The 22252-nt window shown below is 46.8% G+C and overlaps 1 protein-coding gene and 1 long non-coding RNA gene across 3 annotated transcripts in view; one reads left to right on the top strand and one right to left on the bottom strand.

Moving 5' to 3' along the window:
- The window catches only part of LOC109489697, a 43416-nt gene extending 23783 nt beyond the window's left edge, over positions 1–19633 (top strand). The window contains exons 1-3 of one of the 2 annotated variants that reach the window (XR_002142764.2): positions 7406–7658; positions 18757–18868; positions 19402–19633. This is a non-coding gene — a long non-coding RNA (uncharacterized LOC109489697). Of the gene's footprint in view, positions 1–7405; positions 7659–18756; positions 18869–19401 lie in introns of those variants that run through there. The other variant, XR_002142765.1, reaches the window with a different exon arrangement.
- Positions 1–22235, bottom strand: part of SHC3 (SHC adaptor protein 3) — a 100679-nt gene extending 78444 nt beyond the window's left edge. Inside the window, exon 1 of the mRNA XM_034646939.1 lies at positions 22126–22235. Within this exon, the coding sequence (XP_034502830.1) occupies positions 22126–22227 (102 nt within the window). The 5' untranslated portion in view covers positions 22228–22235. The remainder of the gene's footprint in view (positions 1–22125) is intronic.
- Positions 22236–22252: the final 17 nt, after the last annotated feature.

Here is a 22252-nt window from a genome sequence, read left to right on the forward strand (position 1 = left end):
CTGAATTATACTATCAGCACTGTCACAAGATACATGACTAGCACCATCAATTTTGCTTAGTCTTGCCAATGCTATGACAAATGCTGCAGGGTGGTAGGAACACCATGATGAGCTTCACAGACCATATGATCACAACCTCCACCAACATCACAAGGTCATGGGAATACAAGACCACAGTTACATGGTTATTTGACTACCACCTCCACCATTATCATGGTGTTATGTGAATATCATGACCAACCTCACAGAGTCACCAGAACAACACCAGCAACAGCATTATAGAGTCACAGAAATGAAACTACCACATTTGCAGATGATGTGCACACAAACACCAGCACCATGACAGGGCTATGTGGATCCATGACCAACTCATAGAGCTATATGAATAGAAGCCAACAATGCAATTATGGGAATACTACCATCAACATGACCATAGAGTTGTGTGACTATTATGACCAACAAAATACAGTTATGGAGACACCATGACCAACACTGCAGGATTATGGAGACACCATGACCAACATGAACATAGAGTTGACTACCATGACCAACACCACAGGGTTATAGAGACACCATGACCAACACCACAGTGACATCTGAATGTCATCACCAACCTACCATCACAGGTATGGAATATCATGACCGCCACAGCAGGTGTGACTACCATGACAAACTTCACAGTTACGTGGATACCACCAGACAGTAGGGAATACCATGAACACCAGCACCACCAATGTTGCAGAGTTATGTGATACCGCCACTGCACTACACGATTATGTCAACACCATGGCAAATGTACATACCTCCACCACCACCAAAGTTGTATGGACACCATAAAGTCATAGAATTATGTGAACACCACCAACACCATCACAGTTTCATATGTATCACCACGAACATGGAATTCTGTGAGCACCATGACTGGCACACTTATGTAACTACCACCACCACCTCTGCAGTTGTGTGTAAACTGACTTCTCAGAGTTATGTAGGTACCGCCACCTTCACCAGCCATGTCATTACCCCCGCTGCTGACAGAGTTGTGTGAATACAGCCACCACTGCCATCCCACAGTTAACACAAAGACCATGACGAAATCCAGGGAGTCATACGATTACCACCACCACCATACGAGAGTGCTAGGTGAGTGTGACTACTAGCGTCACAGACTTGATCACGGCCCCAAGGTCTGCAACAATTTGCCCTCTTACTATCAATGTCTAAGCAAGCTTATTTCTATTCTTCCTAACACCGTATAGCACTGATCTCTGAATCTTTGACTATCATGGGCAAAAGTACTTCACTTTCTTTTTAATTTGCATTTCCCTGATATCTATAAGGATATGCGATTTTTCTCACACGTGTTGGCCATTTTCACTCCTTTTTCTGCTAGCTAACTGTTGCTTTCTTTGGCCCAGATTCCTATTATATTCCTTACCTGTTTATTGTAGATTAATGGGATGGTAATCTCCCATTCAATCATTTTTCTTTTGATGGTTTCTACATTTTACCTGACACTAGTTGTTACTGCAGGAACGTTGTAGTGATTCCTGTAATCACATGTCTGTCACATTCTGTATGGCTCTGGAGGGTGCTGTGTTGCTCAAGAAGTTAACGATATTCTCCTAAATTGTATTTAACAGTATTTATTACTTACCTATGCATTCACTTCTTTACATGTTTTTTTAAAATTTTACTTATTTATTTAATTGAGGGGGGGCATGCATGCGTGTGAGTGGAGGAAGGGGCAGAGGGAGAAAGAGGAACCTCAAGCACATTCTCCCCACTGGGCACAGAGCCCGATGCAGGGCTCGATCTCATAACCCTGAGATCATGACCTGAGCCAAAACCAAGGTCAGATGCTTAACCGACTGAGCCACCCAAGCACCCCACTTCTTTACGTGTTTTAATTAGTGTTTTTCATTTGGCTTTTAAACCTATTTGGAGTTCTTTTGTCTGTACCGGACATGGCATGAGCTAACAAAGTTGGCCTCCAGACAGACTGTTATTTATGTCAGTACCACCGATCCACGTCTTCCTGCAGTGACATGCCAACTTCACGGTATATTAAATTCTATTTTCTGTGTGGGCCTTTACCTGAACTCGATCCTGTTACACCTCATGTGTCAATTCCATGTCTCTTTGTGTATTTTTCCTTGAGAATTTTAAAATCGTGTTGTGAAGTTCCTCCACCCCTCAAAAACTGGATTCTAATGGAGATTTCATATTACCATGAGAAGAACTTATATTTGCTATTAAGTTTTTTATCCCTAATTATGAGCTTTGTCTCCATTTTAGATATTTATTGCATTTAGTAAGACTCTGTGGTCTTTATGACACATAGCCCATGCTTTTCTTCTCCAATGTATTCCAAAGCATTTTTTTTTTAAATTTTGGTTACCATTGAGGATGATATTTTGATTTTTCCATTGCATGTCTATCTGGCTTTCACCAGCAGAGAGAAAGTCTATTGATTTAGGGTATACATAGAAAATTCAATCAGTAGGCCCAAGAGATGTACAAAGAACCATGGAAACTGGACAATAGGACCCAGAAAACATCCCAGTGGGGCTAGAAGACAGACATACAAAAGAAACTGTAAAGTCTTGGAGTTTGGGTCCAAAGGTTCCTGTACCTGCTTCATACAAATTCCAGGAAAAGGAAAGAAAGAAACAGAAGAAATACTCAAGAACAAAGAGAATAAAATGTTCAGTGTTGGATGAAACAAGAGTGTCTATATTTTCAAAGCTCACAGAAGAAATATTAAAAGACCCACTTGTGGACACATGGCAGCTCTGTTTCAGGACAAAAGGACCCAGAGAGAAACATGCTGCAAGCATCCAGTGAGGGGAAGGGACACAGGTTACTCACAGAGCAAGTTCTCTTGCACACCCTGTACAGGAAGACAAACACCACCATCGGGAATCTGAAGAAGAGCAGTATCGAGCCAGAAATCTTAGATCCACCCAAACTGGCATTCAGGTGGGAGGAGAAAGCAAGGACTCAGAAAGTTAACCACCCACAGACACTCCCTGAAAGAATTATTCCAGAAGAACAATGAATACAAAAAACAGGAGGATGTGGGCTAGGAGAAAAATAATAAGGAACAAATCAACAAAAGTCACAGGTACTCCTGGTGCTTCATAATTACTGACGCATAAGTTTAAATATTTTTTTTACAGTGACAGGGAGCTACATCTCAGAAGACCCCAACTCAGCTGGTCGGAGCAGACAGAAAACAGAGGCTGGAGCTGGGGAAGCGCGAGCTGGGGAAATGCTACTGTGTTTTATGGAGGCAGCACTGAACTGATTATCTGCAGCAGCAAAAACAATGTACAATTATAAACATGTAAAAAGGTTGTAAAACACATAAGCAATAAGAATAGGATGAATGACCTCCAAACTGCTAGAGAACAGACGGAGGGAAAAAATAAAGACGGTCCAGCCAGGAGAAAGAAGGGGGAAAACCAGAAATGCACAAATAAGAGACATGGGAAAAACAGAAATCAAAACAACAGCATCGGTCCAAACATCTCAGTAATCATAATGAATCGATCAAACCCACCAATTAAAAGTCAAAGCTTCCACCCTGGTTAAAAATAAGGTGTGTTACGTGGAATGACAAAGACAAGGCTGACAAGACAGAGCAGATTCTCGACAAAGGCCTGCAAAAGAAACCAGGTATCTAAGGGGGTCGTTGTCTCATTTATGATTGTAGGAAACACAACATGAATTAAGCTTAAGAAACAGGCAAGATCAAATTGAAGAAAACCTTTAATGAAGCACAAATAAATACAAGAAAACCTGCATCTGTGGAAAGATGTGTCATGATTTCTGGACTGCAAGATTTAATGCTAAACACATGCCAATTCTCCCCCAAATCAATCTACAATTTTACTGTGATGCCATCTGAAGTCTCAACAGGATTTTTCCCCCAGAACTTGAAAAATTAATTCCAAAGTTTAATCATACAGGAAGATTCCGAAGAACACGAGTAAATTTCTTTGGAAGATAGAAACAAGAACCAGGCAGACCATGTTCTATTGATGGGAATCATGGTGCAGTGAAAACGGTGATGCCACACGCTGGGTCCATGGACCCGGAGGGGCTTCCGCAGGATCAGCCAAGAGAGTCCTAGGCTGTGTGAAAGATGGAAATCAAACGTGAGCCAGCAGGAGGTGAGAGCAGAGTTTACTGAACTTACAGAAAGAAAGATACATACAGAGCATCGAGGAGACGTGAAAAGGAAAAGAGGGAGTCTTGTCTTTGTTTGGGGCCAAGGGGTTTTTACTGAGGGTGGTGGGCTGGTGCACGTGCCTCAGGCATCCAGAAACCGTGAGAACAAAGACGAGGGCCCAGGTGTTATTCCTTGGAGCCAGGGGGCCTGGAATACCCAATTGATGGCTTCCAGTCATTCTTACCTGGTCCTGCCTTAGATGTGATCTCTTGAGTGAAGAGATCCACTGACTCCTGGTCCCTTACAAGAGGACAGACACTATCTGCATTGCAAGGCATGTGCAGAGTGGAGTGGCGGTGCAGGTCCCAGCAAGATAGAAGTCGGAAAAGAAAGGGAAAAAAACCACCTTTTTCTCTCATGGGGTCCCTTTAGTTTCCTGTCTCAATGGGGCTGAGGAGTAAAGGGCAGACACATCTGTGGGAATCAGGGAAGAAAAGAGGAGGGGCCGATAAACGTGAGTACGTGACGGGCCGCACATCCAGACCACGCGGCTGAGGAGGGTTGGGTGAGGCGTGTGCACAGCCTCTGTGACACACTCACCTTACTCCGTCCCAGAAATAAATCCCGAAAGGATTAAAGAGCGAAGGCTAAGGAACAAACGTACAAAAGCATTACAAGAAAACACAGAATACTTTCTATAACAAGATCTAAAACTCAAAGGCCATAAGGTAAATCATGAAAATTGTAATTTTTGTAAGAAAAGACAAGCAATGTAAATACCATGAAATGGCAATTGAAAGATTAAGAAAAAAGCAATCAATTTAACACGGGAAAATATTAATGACCAGGCTGCTGCAAGAGTTTCTATGAGTCATTAAGTAAGCCCATCAACTCAAGAGAAAACGATGGGCAAGAAAACAAACGGAAAATTCACAGAGGAAGACAGGCAGCTGGCCAACATGCCTCTGTAAAGACTAGTGATCAGAATAATTAAAATAAACCCAAACAGATCATTTTTCACCCAGCTGAGTGGTCAAACTGGGCGAGGAACCAGGAAAAAGGGCCCTCCCTCATGTTCCTGTAATTTGGTGAAAACTTTTTGGAAGACTCTGGAAATATCCATGGAAATGGAAAACGTGCTTCCCTTTGACCCAGGAGCATCACTTGTAGAACTTTATTCATGTGTAAATATGTGAAATTGTACGTAGAAAATATTCATTGCTTCACTGCCTGCATAGAATGATGATGTGAACCACCTTCTCAAATGTTTATCCATAAATGCTTAGCTAAACCCTTAGGGCTCATCCAAACTATGATTCCGAATGTGGCCATTTTTTTAACCATCGAAGCTCAGAGTCTCCAGGACACTGTCACTTCCTCCACATTGTACTGGTTAAAGTAAGTCACAGGGTCAGTCCAGGTTTGAGGGGAGGGACTTGGTCCGCTGGCTCCACCTCTGGAGACGGGAGAGCAGAGACGAAGAGGGAGCAGGTGCTCCACGAGGAGCCGTGGGAAGGAGGCCCTGCTTCTGATGCTTCTGCATTGCCTAAACTTTGTATAACAAGAACATATCCATCTATTACTTGTACAATTACAAAACAATGAAAAATTTTAAATACTTTCCGCCAAAAAAAAAGACTATGCTTATAAACAGGGACCTCCATGCTTTGATCCAGACTTGGTCACAAAGCGCCCATGGACATCTGGAGACTCTAAACACAAGGGATCTGGGAACTCCCTCCTCCGCCCCCCTGGCCCGTCACCTCGCTCGGATGTGCCAGAGGAAGGGAGGTGCTCAGTGAAACCAGCCACGCCACTTGGATGGTCCTCATTGAATTTCATTCCTGACCTCAGCTATGGTCGGGGATGGGTGTGGGATCCCAGGCAGGCCAACGAGTCACAGTCGCAGGGGTCTGGCAGGAACTGCCTGGATCATCTACCATCCAGGAGGGGCAATGTCCAACACAGCTTCTGAAGCTAATAATTAGTGGGAATGGCTCCTGAGCCACCAAACCTTCCCGGCTGGAGAACCTTAGGAGACTTTATGAGTCATTAACCCCGGTGATTTCTACCCTCAGCGACTAGTAGAGGCATCTTTAAAAAGACAATAGAGCGATAGCTTCCAAATTTGGGGGAGAATAATTTTCTGAGCAGGACTTCAATGCTCAGCTACCATACGGTAGGAAGGAGGAAAGAGTAGAGGACACTCTCAGATATGCACAAATTCAAACAGTTTACCACGCAGCTCTCTCTGAAGGAATTCCTTGAGGTTGTACTCAAGCAGGAGTTAAAATAAAGCCAAGACAAAGAAATGGGAAGCAAGGGGCGCCTGGGTGGCACAGCGGTTAAGCGTCTGCCTTCGGCTCAGGGCATGATCCCGGCGTTATGGGATCGAGCCCCCACGTCAGGCTCCTCCGCTGTGAGCCTGCTTCTTCCTCTCCCTTTACCCCTGCTTGTGTTCCTTCTCTCGCTGGCTGTCTCTATCTCTGTCGAATAAATAAATAAAACCTTTAAAAAGAAAAAAAGAAAAAAGAAATGGGAAGCAAGAAGCTATATGTAGGGGTGCCTGGGTGGTGCAGTCGTTAGCGTCTGCCTTTGGCTCAGGGCGTGATCCCAGCGTTCTGGGATCAAGCCCCACATCAGGCTCCAACTCTAGGAGCCCACTTCTTCCTCTCCCACTCCCCCTGCTTGTGTTCCCTCTCTCGCTGGCTGTCTCTCTATGTCAAATTAATAAATAAAATCTTAAAAAAAAAGCTGTATGTAATTACTAATGAAATGGTTAAGTCTACGTTAAGTCTTGGGTTGTGTTTTAATAGGACAGTAATCTGAATCTAAAGCCCCATGTTGGTGTGGCAGGTGGACGCAGGCTGGTGGGGGGAGGGTGGCAATGGTGGGGAACGGAAGGACAGGAGCCTCTTGTCTCCTGTGGGAAAGAACACTGATTAACTGCAGACATTAGAGGTAGTGTTAGAAAAATACCAGTAGTTCAAGGTGTGCATTATGTTTTCAGATAATTTCGAGTGGCAGATACACAGAGGAAAGGCAATTCCCATCATCAGCTGTCGGTGAATACATGTACTGGCAGAGCGAGGATGGGGGCAAACTTGGGAAACCATGTGGCTTTTTCTCCCGAAGCTGACCGTGTGCCTTCCCTGTGACCCAGCACCTCCACTCCAAGAGAGATGAATCCATCTGCCCTCCAAACAAATGTGCAAACATACTCACGGTAGCACTGTTCGTGAAACCCCAACACTGGAAAACAACCAAGTATCCATCCGCAGTGCGATGAATAAATAAAGAGCAATATAGTCACGCGGGATGGTGATGACACAGCAATGAGGACAGAAGAGCCACCACTGCATGCCACAGCTGTCTCTGCAGCTGGCTGTCTCCGACCACGTCACTCACGCGATGAATGGGGACCAAGCCCCCACTTGTCCCTGACACTTGTCCAGGTACCAGCAGGACGCCAGCGGACAGGGTAAGTGAGCTTGTGCACTGACTGAGGATCCATTCTAGTTGGGACAGCAGGTGAATAAATGTGAAGAAAGGATCAGTCTGTTGTTCCCCTGCTGTTTGGGCTTCACATGTCACGTCCCCACCCACACTCCGGCCACACCAAGCTTTTCATGCATCCCCACGGCCTGCGTCCACATATGCGATTTCCCCTGCCTGTAAACTCTTCTCCCCACCTATCCCTTCCTCTCCTTCCCTTCTCGAACCCTGCCAATCCCTAATGATCCCCATCGAAGATCAGACACCAAGAAAGGGCCCCTCCCCGCCTTGAGCAATAGCGTTTCTTATCCCGTGAGCGCACTGTCTGTGTTCTGCATCCACAGAACCCACGCCTGTGACCATGGTGGCTCCTCACCATTTGGCCACCTCACAGTGCTCCGTACAATGTAAGAAAGTCTCGTTGTCGGGACTCAAAACCGAGAAAAGTTAAACCTGTCATCCCTCCCTTCTTGTCAGTTCCTAAGACCCCAGCTCACCTCCAAAATGTCAGGTTAGTACCCTGTGCCATCATCCGCAAATCTGTGGGCTCCAGCACCCACTTACATATTGTCATCTAGAGGGTGCTTCCAGGCATGTCTTTATCCCTGTCCACTTTCCTAATGCCTCCCACATAATGGGAACAAAATAAATGTTTGTTGAATGCCTTCACCAAGGGCTGACCAAGTCAGAGTTGCTTTCCACATCCCTGCAGTGATCAGAAGTAGGTGACTTACAACACTTCATTCGATCATGCAGGAATCTCATGTACCATAATTTTCTATTAACTTTTGATTTCACTTATTACCACCAATTTGTGGTGGTTTGTGATACATAATGCATTTGAACATTCTCTTTGTTTCTGAAATTCAGACATTTGACCGCTCTGTAGGCCTTTCCTCCTAGCTGACTTAGTCTGAGTGACTGACTGAGGGTGTGCATGTGCAGGTCAGGAGCCATGACAGAAAAAGGTGGGATGCTGATCCCAGCGAAGGTAGAGAGGAGCAAAAATACATTGTATTTGCAACAAGCAGGTCTGTAATTATCTCAAAAAAAAAGTTTTAAAAAATTTTTTCAGCGAAAAAAATGTAGACTGTAACACTACTGCTATAAAATTCAACATCTTCTCTCAGTTTACCTAGGTGCCCATTTTTCCCCATCTAGAATAGCATCCTGCAAGGTAAGCCTCAGTTGGGCTACAGGTGTATTCCCTAAAAGATCCGTAAGTTGACATTTTCCCAATTAAATCACATGCTTAGAGTTTCCCAATGATTCTTTATCATTTTAAGATGAACATATATTCTATGAGTTAACTACATATCTCTAAATCTGAATGTTAACTGGCACGTGGCCTTTGAAGCCAACTATACCCTAACTACACAATTCAACACTTATTCAGCACTTCTGTGTGCCAAGCACAGGGTATACAAGTGGACAAGGAAAACCCCTGGCTTCCAATCTCACTCCTCTGTCTTCTGTGAAAAGCATGAGATGACAATTGCTGGTCTGGCAAATGACAAAGTCTGGAAGAACGTGCATGTATTTGTGCATTTTGCTGGCTAGTCAGGCAAGAGTGGACTTTGGCGCATACAGCCCTCGGTTACAGACCCACTTCATGGCTGACCACCTGTGCGAGCTTCAGCAAATCCCTGGACATTTCTGAGTCCCTGTTTCTCCATCTGTAGAATGGGATGACTGTGAGAAATACACAAGACGACATGGGTTTTAACCATGTTAAGCATTATACCATGGATCATCAACTCGAGCTCTAGACTCCGCGCTCCAAACATTGACTCTTCATCCACAGCACATTCCGGTGATAAGCATTTGCAATTGGCTTTTCATAAAACTTGCACCAACGGGCACATCCGCTCACGGTGTGTGAGAGCATCTTTCCCCTCCATCTTTGCCAACTCTGCAGGATGCCATTATGGGTGATTTATTTTCGTTTTGTTATTTATCTGAATATCATAATTTTTACAACAAACCTTACTGCTTCAGAAATGAGATGTTGCTGACAGTTCAATGCCCCATCTCTTTCATCTAATCCAGGGCAACGATGAGGGGTTCAGTCGGAACAGGGTCTGCCCCTCCGCCCTCCGGAGACGCTTCTCACCGTGCCCCAATTAATCCAGACCACCTTCCTCTCTCCTCATCCAGACAACTGCTGCTTATATTCGGACCTCAGATCCTCCACAAAGTCACTTACCTCTGGCTCATTTTACTTAGCATGACTGCATTTTTTGTGACTATGTTTTATTGAAATATAATTCACATGCCATCAGAATTCATCCTTTTGAAGTGTGCAATCCCATCATTTTCAGGATATTCACAATACGGTCCAAACACCATGACTATTTAATTCCAGAACATCATCATCACCCTAAAAAGAAGCCTGAATAGGGACCCATCAGCAGTTGCTCTCCACCCCCAGCTCCTGGCAACACCTAATCCGCTTCCTGTCTCTGCGGTGCTGGCGGTTCTGGACAGTAGAAGTGGAGTCACGTGGTGTGTACGTGCCTTGCTGTGTCTGGCTTCCTCGCTTGCCACAATGTTTTCAAGGTCCATCCATGCTATCACAGGCGTCAGGATTTCACTTCTTTTTATAGCTGAATACTCACCCATTGTATGGACAGACCACATTCTGCTTCTCTGTTCACAGCTGGTGGACACCTGAGTTGTTTCCACGTCGGGGTCTTACGAGCAATGCTGCTGTGAACCTCCACAGAGGAGTCTCTGTGTGAACATGCGTTCTCAGTTCTTTTGGACATTCCCCCACAAGCGGAATCGTGGGTCACGTGGTCACTCTGTTTACCCTTTCCAGGAACTGCCAGCTTTCCAAAGTAGCTGCAGTGTTCTGCGTCCCTGTCGCCAGTGGAGGCATTCCAATTACTGGCACCCTTGCTGTTGCCTGTCGTTTTTATTTTAGCTGACCTAGTAGGTGTGAGGTGGGACCTCACGGTGGTTTCAATGTGCAATTCCCTGATGACGCTGAGCAGCTTTTCACATGTTTATGGGCCATCTGCCTGTCTTTTTCAGAGAGATGTCTATTCAAACCCTTTGCTTATTTTTCAATTGGGTTATTTTTATTTTTATCGTTGAGGTGAAATAGTTCTTTATATAATCTGGATGCCAGTCCCTCTTCAGACACACGACTTGCAAATATTTTCTCCCATTCTGTGGTTGTCTTTTTACTTTCTCGGTGGTGTCCTTTGAAGAACAAAAGTTTTTCATCTTGATGAAGTTCCATTTATCTATTTATATTGTTGTTGCCTGTGCTTTTGGGGTCATATTTAAGAAACCATTGCCTAATCCAAGGTCACAAATATTTACCTTGTGTGTTTTCTATGAGTTTTAAGGTTTTAGCTCTTACAATTCAGCCTTTGATCTACTTGGAGTTCATTTTTTTATACGATGTAAGAAAGGCTCCAACTTCACTCTTTCCCATGTGGACACCCACTTGTCTGACACCATCTATTGAGAAGACAACTCTCCATCGAATGGCCTTGGCATGCCTGTCAAACATCAATGGACCATAGATGTCTGGGCTTACTTCTGGTCTCTCAGTTCTGTTTCATTGATTTCAGTGTCTATACTTAGGCCCGTAATGTATTTCTTTACGTCAGAAAGTGTGAGTTCTCTAACTTTGTTCTTCTTCATCAAGATGGTTTTGGCTACTTTGGGCACTGATGCATTTTATAAACTATTGGATTCATGATTTAATTAAGTCTCTATTTGATTAGTTTGTTCGTTTATTTGGTTAGTCTCTGACTTCTTCACCAGGACATAAGTTGCAGGACAGCAGAGGCCACATCTCTTTTTTTATTCCCAAATGTGCCATCAGGACCTATAGAGGGCCTGACACATAATATAAACTCAGTGCAATTTGTGGAATAAATGAATGATCAAATACTCAATTTTGATAATGTTAAGTAGAAACAGCTTAAATACTCAACAATAGGACAATTTTTAAGTAAGTTATAAAAATTAATGGGATAGAATATCATGCAACTATTAAACACCATGCCTTCCAATGATATTTAACAGTTTGGAGAATCATTGAGCCTGACCTCAATTTTGCGTAAATGAAAATAAAGGACAAAAAATAGTCATGGAAGTGTTAAAAGAAGTCATCGCGGAAGACCGGGATTACACTTGGTTTTAATTTCTTCTTTTGCTTTTCTCAATTTTCGACTCTTTCTGCAATTAGCATGTATTGCTTCCATAAAAGAAAGCTAAGCACAGCTAACTGAAAGTATCCTAGGCATCTAGCTATGCAAGGACGTCTGATTTGCAGTCAAGAGTCAGTGCTACCCTGCTGGGATTTTGTTGTTTGTGAAGCTGTCCCCTAGGGCCTTGAATGGTTTCAGATTCTATCATGGAGGGGGGCACATGTGAAATCTGGGTTGAAACCGTGCGGTGTAGACAAGTCTCTGCCCCAGTCTCATCCATGACGTGGTGAATCGTCCCTCAAGAAGCTGTGAGGACCCAAGGCCAGGGCAGATTGTGAACTCCACCTCTTCCAAATCCCCAGTGGAGACCAGTGTGCCTGAGCGCGTGCAGGTGGCACCACCCACTCAGCTGGTCCAAGGACCAACTGCAGAAGCTGTGAAGCTGAGAGCCCGAGGCAGGAGCAAGGAAGGCCACCGGTCCCCTCCGCCACACCCCCCACCCCTGGCTGCACCGCCACACCTGTCCCGTGGAGCAGGTTCACCAGCATCAGGAGGCGGGCTGACCAGTCTCGTCACAGGACAGAACTCTCCTTCCAATAAAGGAGTCATCTACCTCGCTCACATGGAGAAGGCAGAGGTTGGCCCAGACCCCTAGAGCTCTGGAGAGGTGAGCCCTGGCCTCAAGGACAAGGGCCAGCACTCATGTGCCAGCCGCCCCTCCGCAGCTCGTTCTGTGTTCTGCCCCATGTCAGAAGAGAAACCTGAGACTCAGAGGCACCCCAGGGAAGCAAAAGTTGAAGAGCTAAGGAAAGCCGTCCCCCTGTCCAGAGGCCCGGGGCACCTGCTGCAGACACGTGCTTGCACCATGGGCAGGGGGCCGCATGGGCGGCACCACAGGACAGCCTGGGGGAACACATGGGCTGGCCTCCGAAACAGGTGACAACCTGCTTTCGGCTTGCCCGTCTTCTTTGGTGGGTGTCCTCTGGCTCCCAGACAAGGAGGAAGCTAGCCATCTGAGTTCAGCAAACCCTGCATCCAAGCTTCCTTCTCTCTCCATCTTTCATCTCACAGAGAAAATTATATTAACACAAGTGCCACCTAGGCTTTCATCAAAGGAGCCAGGAAGCCTTTGTGAGTGCTGGCTGGTGGCGTGTGTCATCGGCCTCACGTATGGCGAGGACGCTGAGTCAGAGGGAGGAAGGACAACCGAGGCTTGGTTAAAAGGAAACCACTGTGCTCCATTTCATCTGAAAATCACAGCAGTGCAAGAGGCCACCTCTGCTCTTCAAAGTCAAAGGAGGCGAGGGGAGCAATACTCCAGCAGCACATACTGGTGCTGCCGCTAAAGCCATGTCACAGCTGATGTGTGAAGGACGCAAATCTGACTGGCCCTTTCTATTCAGGCGTGTCCCCATTTACCACCGTGGTCCCCACTCTGAACTAGCTGCTTGGTCTTAGAAAATGCCATCTCTCCCCTTGAGCATTAGTTTTCTTCACCCCTCCTTCCCCCAAAATAAGCTGGCCTGGACCCCGCTCTCAGTCCTGGGCCTCTGCTACACTGGAGCATGCTCTGTGCCACAGGCCCTTTGCATGGAGCTGGCCAGGCTCTCCTCGCCCTGAGGAAGCAGCTGTGGGCCATGCCTGCACTGGAGAGTGAGGGGCCAGCCAGGACCCGTGGTGGGACCTGTATGTGAGACAGCCCCTGTCCCATTCCTGCCGCCGTGATCTCTGTCTTCTCTCTTTTCATCATTGTCCATCTTGCTGGGTTTATCCATCTCATTGATTTTTTTTCTATTGATTTTCTGTTTTTCATTTCATTGATTTCTGCCTTTACCTTTGTGATTTCCTTCCTGCTGCTTTCTTTCCATGTATTTTGTTCTTTTTTAGCGTCTTGAGAAAGACACTTAGATTATTGGTGGGAGAAATGTTTTCTTCTCCCGTGCAAGCATCTGTTGCCGTGAACGTCCCTCCCTGTTATGTCCTAGCGCGTCCCGCAGACTTTGATGTGTGGTGCCTTCATGTTCATTCAATTCTGTGTATTTTTAAATTTCCTTTGAAACATCTCCTTTGTCCTTTGTTATTTATAGGCGTGTTGCCTAATTTCCAAGTGTTGGAGATTTTCCCGTTGTCTTTCTTCATGAATTTCTAATTTGAATCCATTCTGGATTTTGATCATTTTGCTTAGATTCGTTCTCCGGCTCCAGATACGGTCTATCTTGTCAGCTGCTCCGTGGGCACCTGATAAATGTGCTTACCCTGCTTCGACTTTACCGAGTGCTGTATGTGTGGCCCCTGGCTCCTATGGTTGAGTGTCTCTCGGTCGTGCGTACTCCTGCTGATTTTCTGCATGGAGCCCGGCAGCGGCTCAGGGTGGACTGCTGGAGGCTCCTGCAACCACTGTGGGCACAGGCAGCCACTTCTGCACTTGTCTGTGTCACGAGAATGGGTGCGTATGACACACACCATAGCATCATGCTCTCTGCTCGCCTGACCATCCCTTGTGAAGATCTCTTCCAGTCAACCACGGCAGGACTCTTGTCTCAGTTGTAAATGGCTGCATGTGGCCACGGGGTGTGGACGCATCAGAACTCACTGCCCACCCTGTCCCTCACCCTGTTTGTGACGGGACATTCGCTCTGCTGGGCGGGTGGCATAATCCCCCGGGACCATTGCACTGGCCTTCTCCATTGCAGTTCTGAGCCCTGATGGCAGGCGCTGTGGCTGGAGGCCTGTAGGAGTCCAGTGGCCTATACCAGGCAGTGGGCATGGAGGGTGGGTGGCAGAGGTGAGTGTGCATTGACCCTTTTAATAAAAGGAAGCGTGACTCTGAAAATCATGAATAATGCTCCTTGGAGATCACAAGGAACCAGACGTAAGGAAAGCCCTACCCCCGTTTCTTGGATCTCAGGCAAAGATGAACTCACCCCGCGTTGTGTGGGCATACGAACTAAGGCCCAGGTTATTCTCAGGACAGGGCAAAACTCTAAAAATAGCCTGAATGGCAATTCCACCAGATTCCTTCTATGGGTTGAGTCTTACATAGGAATCTGCAGGCTGGGATGTGAGCAGATCAGAGAAGGCAAGAAACAGTGAGGTCGGTCCGCTCTGTCAGCGGCAGAGTAAGAAACGTTAGCTTAGAGAAACGGAGGAGGGGGCACATAACCTCGGGGACCTCGCCTGGTGAGGAAGGAGATCTGCCCTGCAAATGCCAGCAATCTGCCAGGGGACAGTGCACACGGGCCCCTCCCGTAAGTGGGGAGCATCCCAACTCCAAGGCACCGCAGCCCGAGCCACCGACACATGGCGGCTGATGTCTCACTTCCCTCTGACCCGGGTCAGCCCAGTGGAACGTCGTCCCTATTCCTGGGCAAACGCCAAGCCTGCCCTCACCTCCAGTGGGTTTCCTGCTTTGACTCCTGCCTGGGGTATCCGCCAGCCCCTGCCTGCACAGACCCGACAGTCTCCCAGGACCTGCACCCATCCCTGCCCCCCGTGAAGCCTTCCTGCCAGCTCCAGGTGCGCTCCAGCCTCCCCTGGCTGCCAGCAGTTTCCTGGACATGAACCTATTTGTGTGTTTCCAATGGCGCATCATTCCCTGCTCAACAGGATCATACAGTTCTTCTGGAAAATAGTCCTGAACCTCCTTACAACCTACAGTCCCCTCCACGGGGGATTGATGGTGCCTTCAAAACACTCCCCCTCCTCGGCTTTTTCATAAATTTGGTGCTTTCCTTGGAGGTGGGGGCACTGGGAAGTGTTCGGGAGCTTAGCTTTCTGTGTGGAAATGTCCTGGTGGAATCCGGCTATACAATATTTAACTTCATAATGACCACTCACGGCTCTCATTAAAGCCGATTTCTCTTACCGAAACCTTCCCATAATTAGCTTTAAAGAGAATTCGTGGGTCTGCTTCCCGTTTACGGAACAGCCTGTGAGGACTCTGGCTGGGCCATGCAGACATGCCTGTTCATGGAAAGAATGATTATCGAGCAATTTTCTAATAGAAAAGAGTCCAAAATGTGCCTCTTTGGAGTCACATTCTTAATAGCCAAGTGCATGTAAATAGGCCCCAGGTCACCCCCCCCCCCCGACCAGTCCCCTCTACTCTGTCCCATTCCCTGCTGCCCCTCAGCTGCCTCTCTCTCTCCGTCTCTGCCACTGTCTGCCTACCTGAGGCTCTGTCCTCAGGGGGCTCTTGGGAACAGCTGGTGGACCACCTTCCCCACAGTTTCTGGCCTCACCGCACATGGAAACCTAAGGAGTGACTTCCCCATTAAGGAGTGACTTCTTTGAGAGCAGGGATCATTTGACTTCTCTTGGGTTCTCAGGGGCCCCCGTGATAGGCACCTGCTAGGGATCAAAGTGATGAATACAGAGGCACACTGGGAACCTGGGGCCCTATGGGGAGATCCTTAGCTCACAGAGCTTTATTAGAATAAAGGCCAAGAATGGGTGGAAAGAAGGGCCCAGATGGGGAGAATGTAAGCGAAGGCCAGAGGTGCAGCTGGTCTGGGGGGAACCAGCTGTTTCCTGTGGCCGCAGTGTTGGGGCTCAGGGGACAAGACACAGTGCCAGACCATGAGTGTCTGTGTCTCCTGACGAGGAACTGGACAGACTTCTGTCTGCAAAGGCCAGCAGCAGAGAGCGTTCAAACAGGAAGCTGAGACACGTATGTTACAAAGATAAATGATTCACTACATCAACAGAAAAAGGTGAAAAATACCTATTTATCTCACTAGATGTTAAAAAGCCCTTGAAAAAATTGAGTAACTATTTCAGATTTTTTTTTTAAGCTAGGGTTATAGGAAATATTTCATCACATGGGTTCCACCTGTCCTCATGCTGGAAGGCACAGGCTGGGCACATCTGCAGGCCGCGGTCCCAGCCCTGGGGTAGGGGTACAGCAGGTGAAACAACACGGGCACTGCATGGTTTGTGGGGTTTTTACCTCAACTGAAAATCGGTACCCTGTGAGGCCCACCCACTCAGAAAGGAGGCCACCCCCATGCTCAGTGCCCCCACCATAAAGACACTCCTTGTCCACCGCACACTATAGCTCTTCTATGCTAAAATTCAAATTTTTCTTTTTGTTCTCTACTCAGGACGTATGCACGACTGGCCATTTCTTTCCATGTCGTCTGAAACCATCTCATTTCTGAATTAAATAATTCTATTTGACTTCATTGGTCCTTGACAATTTTCATTGAACAGGCTGGGTTCTCACCGTACTTCCTCTGAGCCCGCCAAACATCCCAGGCAGCAGTGCCGTGCAGTCTGGCCCCGACCCTGAGCAGCACAGCCCAGACACCGCGGAGCAGGCCGCTCTCTGCCAGCCCTGGGGCTATGGGAACAGGAAGTGCCCCACCATGATACCCGCCATGGCACCTGCTGCCCAGCCACCACCTCCAGAGCCAGGCCACTCTGCGGGGCCACGTCCCTGCGCCGAGGCACCACGTTCAAGCGAGGAGCTGCGGGCTTTGCACACCCTTCAGGATGAGCCTATTGGCTGGAAAGCCAGCCTTGTATGTAGGTTTACACATTCACTGCCCACATTCTCCCTTACCATGACTTTTTTTAAATAACACGTATCGTGCATTCCTCACCAATAAGACATAATCAAAGATAAAACACGGTGGGGAAGTAGAGAAGAAAGAAGTCTACGCTTTGCAGGATTAAAGTGTGATCAATAGCTTATCTTTCCCAGAATGATTTTCTCTTAAACATGAATATGAAAAAATGAATGAGATAATCAGGTATTTCTGGACATAAGACATTTAGTATTTTCTAACAAGAAAGAAAATCAGCCCTGTTCAAAGTCATCACAAGTTGTCTACCCTCAGTGTGTGTGTGTGTGCATGTACGGGCACATGCACTTGTGTGTATGCATGTGTGTATCTGTGTGTGTGGTACATAGTGCACACACATTTAACACACTTGCTATACTGTGTCACATAAAAAGAGAGATGATACACTCTCCAGAATAAACTAATAATTTTGTCTATCAATCTCAAAAGAATTTCTTAAACTTTTTCAAACCATTAAGATAATATTTACATGTAAGCCACCCATATTATGAGATTTTTCAAAAAACATTTTTTGATCAACTTTGAAAGTTCTACTCCACATCAAAGAACAATTTTGTTCATCTAGAACTAAAACAAAATTCAACCAACCCCACCATGATAAGGTCTCATGGCTATACTTGAAATAAGTGTGTGATGGCCTTTGCTCATGGTGTCACAGGAATACAGCATTAAGGCACAGAAGAGTAAAGGTATTTTTAACGACACTGACGCAAGTGGAAAAAAAAGAATTTAGAATAAATTTTAGAGTAAGTGCGTTTATAAAGACCAACTATAAAGAGCAATAGAACGTTTATAAATAAATTATACCCCCCAAATACCATCAGATTCACAAATGGGAGAAACAAAATAATTTTTAAAAAAGTTCTTGTAAAAACAAGTCTTCGTTCCAAAAGAAAAACAGTCCAGCGTATCAGGAGAAAAGTCCATGGCTCTCTGATTGTTAGAATCTCCTACAAATAACCCCTAACCAAGACAGGGGTAAGAGCAGATGGCTATCTGCAGACATCCTAAGGGGCCACCACGGTATTTAGCATCAGGTCACTGTTCCTCACTTGGCTCCCAATTCTTGCTGTGGGCACTGTGGTCAGCCCTAAATGTAGTCACCTCCTTGCCGGTTTTGAGTCAGTGGTACAATGTGCTCTAAGGCGGAGCTCTTCTGGGGACCCTTGGGGCCAGTGGTGTGCTCCCAGGGCAGTCCCCACTGTACTGCCACCCATCAGGTGGAGTCAGGGCCGAATCTCAAGGCCATGCTGACCTTCAGATGGCCCTCCTACCTTGGCCAGTGGCCTGTCCATGTCTGTCTCTCTTTCCTAAGCTGTTCATTCTGCAGGCCTGGTGTGGAGCACCCCAACATCGCCCTTGGAACCAGCCGAAGACCAGAAGCAGCCCCCACAGACACTCAAGTGTAGTCGCCTTGGACTTTGAGGCAAAAGAATTTCAAGGTGGGCAGCAGTGTAATCAATACCATTTCTATTTGCCTTCCAGGTCCAAATATGGTTTTGAGATTTGAGAATTGTCATGAGAATTTTCATCGTTCTATGTGGTTGTGGTTGTGTTACAAAAAGAGAAAACCGAGGGTCAGGCCTCCCTAGTGAGTAAGGGCCAGGAAGGGCTGTGTAGGGAGAGATGGGAAGGGGGCTACAGGACCAGGCTCCCAGAAATCCCCAATGTGGAGAAATGCCAGAGACAAGGAAGCATAAGGAGACCCCCTGGTTGGTCTTAAATGTCAGAGATGAGATATTTTCATGATAGTTACAAACTGACCACTGAAAGTAACCAAAGGAGACGTGATCATGGTGTTATCAGTGATGACCTCAAGAAGACTTAAGCTCTCTAGTCAGTTTTCTATAAAAGTCTGGCCCTAAAAGCCCACAGTGGCAAACCATTCGGGACCCCGCTCACTCTAGAGAGCTTTTTTCTTTCCTTTCTGTTCTCACCTTCACTTAATAAACTTTCATTTCGCTTAACCCGTTAGTGTATGCAAGATTCATCCTTCGACTCTGTGAGACAAGAACCCTGCACCCCACAACACTAGGAGGGTACAAAACTCCCACCATCGAGGCCTCCTGACATCCACCCAGCCCTGGAGTCTGCATCGGGGGAGCTCAGGACCCTGGCGCGGTATCAGGGGCAGACCCGCTGGTGGCACGCAGGACGAGTCAAACCTGCTGAGCTCTGAATTCTCCTGTTGCTCAGGAGCCTTCTCTGTCTCTAAACTTCATATCCTTCATTAATTAAGATTACAACCTGCTGTTCCAATAGTTTGATGTTTCCTAGGTGAGCAGACCCCACCAGACTCCCGCACTTCACAGTTTCCACTCCCATGTAAGCAGATGGAGTTGAAATATTTTTCAATAAAAATCTTGCATATGTCATCCTCGTAGTGCCATAGCAGGTATTTCTACGAGGGGGAAAGCCTATAATTATACAGCATATGAATTTTCTAAGAAATAGGAAAACACTGGGGGGGGTTCCTTAATTTAGAAATAAATTTAAATCCAAGGTAATAATTAGTTCTTTCCCAAACCCTCAGCCTTTAGATTGACAGTTGATGTACAGTCATGTAATAAACATTGTCTCTTTCTCTCTACCAGAGAGAAAAAAGCCAAGATACTGATAAAACTATTCACAGATCAGCAAATAATACCAAGTTAAGAGTTTTGGGTTTTTTTTTCAGTTTTGTGATTTTTCCAGAGAATAAGCCTGTGATGTTCAACTCAACACGGCCAATGGAGAAATGTGCACCAACAGAGCGCCGTGTGATCACGGGAATCAAGCGTGTGCACAAGACATTGTCCTTAACATCCGACCTCCCTTGCTGTGTGCTTCCAAACTTCTCTGGGTAAGCCTGAGCTGATGTTCACGTGACCACGTCTCACGGCACCAAGCGTTAACCAGGCACGCTAGGGCCACCATTACTGGAGGCACAATCATGTGACCCCCAAACCCAGAGGCTCTGGCAGACCCAGCTTCTGCCCATGTGAGCTCTGCTCTTGCCGGGGTTCACAACCTTACACCAACAGGATGGCCTTGCAGTGCTGACTTGTTTTGCTGTGTTCATCTGAAATCAACTACAACTGACCTTTAAAACTAGATCGTTCTTCAAAAAGCAACAGCAAAGCCCTAAGCCGAGGGAATGGTTTTTTTTTTTAAAGGAAAACTTTAAAGGCGAAGTTGGAGAATTCTCCATCCATTTGAAAACTACCTCCAATGTTCAACATGACAAGCATAGAGAGAGAGCTTTGCCAAGGTCTATTTTAAACGTAGGCTCTTTTTCTGTTTTTTGGTTTTTGGGTGTTTTTTTTTTGAGATAGCAATTATATTAGCACACTAGAAGTCATCTACTCCAGTGCCACGGTTTCACCTCAAAGTTGTCAGGGTTTTTTGGTTTTGTTTTTTTTTTCTTTTTGGTTTGGGTCCTGGTTATATAATTTAAAGAAGGACTACAGGAAGAATATTCACATTCCTTTATAATAAACTCAACAGACGTGCATATTTTATGCACATCTGCGTCCCTTCTGTAAAATAAATTAATCCATTTTCAGAAGGTAAGATGAAGATGCAATTAAAAAGCAGCCTCAAACAGAGGAGAGGCCCCATTTTTAACACTGATGATCACATTCCTTTGTCAGGCCTGTTTAGACAGTTAAAGATAATCCACAGTTAGCTGCTTCCTTTAATACTTTGGTCCCCAAACTGCCAAGACAGAACATTACACCTGAGGATGTGTCTGCTGAATTTCTACACTGAATCCGTAGCCAATATGTGGAGGCTAGACGCCCTGCAGGCTTCTCAGTGTGCTTGACGACACACCGTGGAGATAGTGTGTGCATCTCATTTCTTTTTAAACCAACAGCCATGCCTTGGAGTGACCTGACAAATAATGCCGCTTCCACCCCCGTCCCCCTGTCTGGCGGGTGTCTGCCCAGCCGCAGGGCGCAGGGACAGCTCACTACTGTCCAACAGGCAGGAGGACAGGAGTGTGACAGGCCCATGGACGGGAGCTGGGTGCTGGCTCTTTAAACATCATAAAATATGTGTATAAGGGAGGAATTTTATGGACTACATTGGGCATGATTGTGTAATTCTTTGTGTTGGAAAAACCTCCTTTCCAGCCAGTAGCTCCAGGCCTGGTGCTCAGCCCCTTTTAGCCTATTTAAATGGAAGGCTACAGCCCCAGGGAAAAACAGTCCCAAATTCTCCTTTGCTGCGGTGAACCAAAACCCTTAGGTATGGAAGGAAAGGCAGACACCAGAGAAAACCTTGCTGGGTAGGAAAGTACAACCGGCTTACATAAAGCAACACTGCTTTTGGCCTGCACTGCTAGGAGCTGCAGGAACCGAACCACCCACCCTGCCTCTTGGGGCAGACACAGCAGAAGTAGTGACACCACCTGCGTTTCTCAGGGCAGGGCTGTTGGGTCTTTCCAAGTGTGTTCACTGTATCGGCCTGATGCCCACTTCCCAGGGACAGGGGCCCATGCCCAGAGGGCCACTGGCCGGACACATGTGGCCAGGGGAGTGAAGCCAAGGAGAAAGCAGGCCAGAGTGAGGTTACCCATGGCAAAGCTTCTCCCCACGGGTGCGCAACGGGCGCGTTGGCAGAACCCTGTCCCCGTGGCCTCGCGAGCTGGCCAAGAAGGAGCGCGCGCCTCCCGGCCCCCGCGGCGACCCACCCTGAGGCCCGCGCCCGCACCCACCTTGACGACGTAGGTGACTCCGGCCCCCAGCACCTGGTCGCTGGCGTGCGGGGCGCGCGGCAGCGGCTGGTCGCCGGGCCGACCCTTCCTGGCGGCGCGCATGGCCGGGGCGCCGGGGCCGGGGGGC

This window comes from Ailuropoda melanoleuca, chromosome 17 (genome assembly GCF_002007445.2).
Source record: "Ailuropoda melanoleuca isolate Jingjing chromosome 17, ASM200744v2, whole genome shotgun sequence".
NCBI classification, from domain to species: Eukaryota; Metazoa; Chordata; class Mammalia; order Carnivora; family Ursidae; genus Ailuropoda; species Ailuropoda melanoleuca.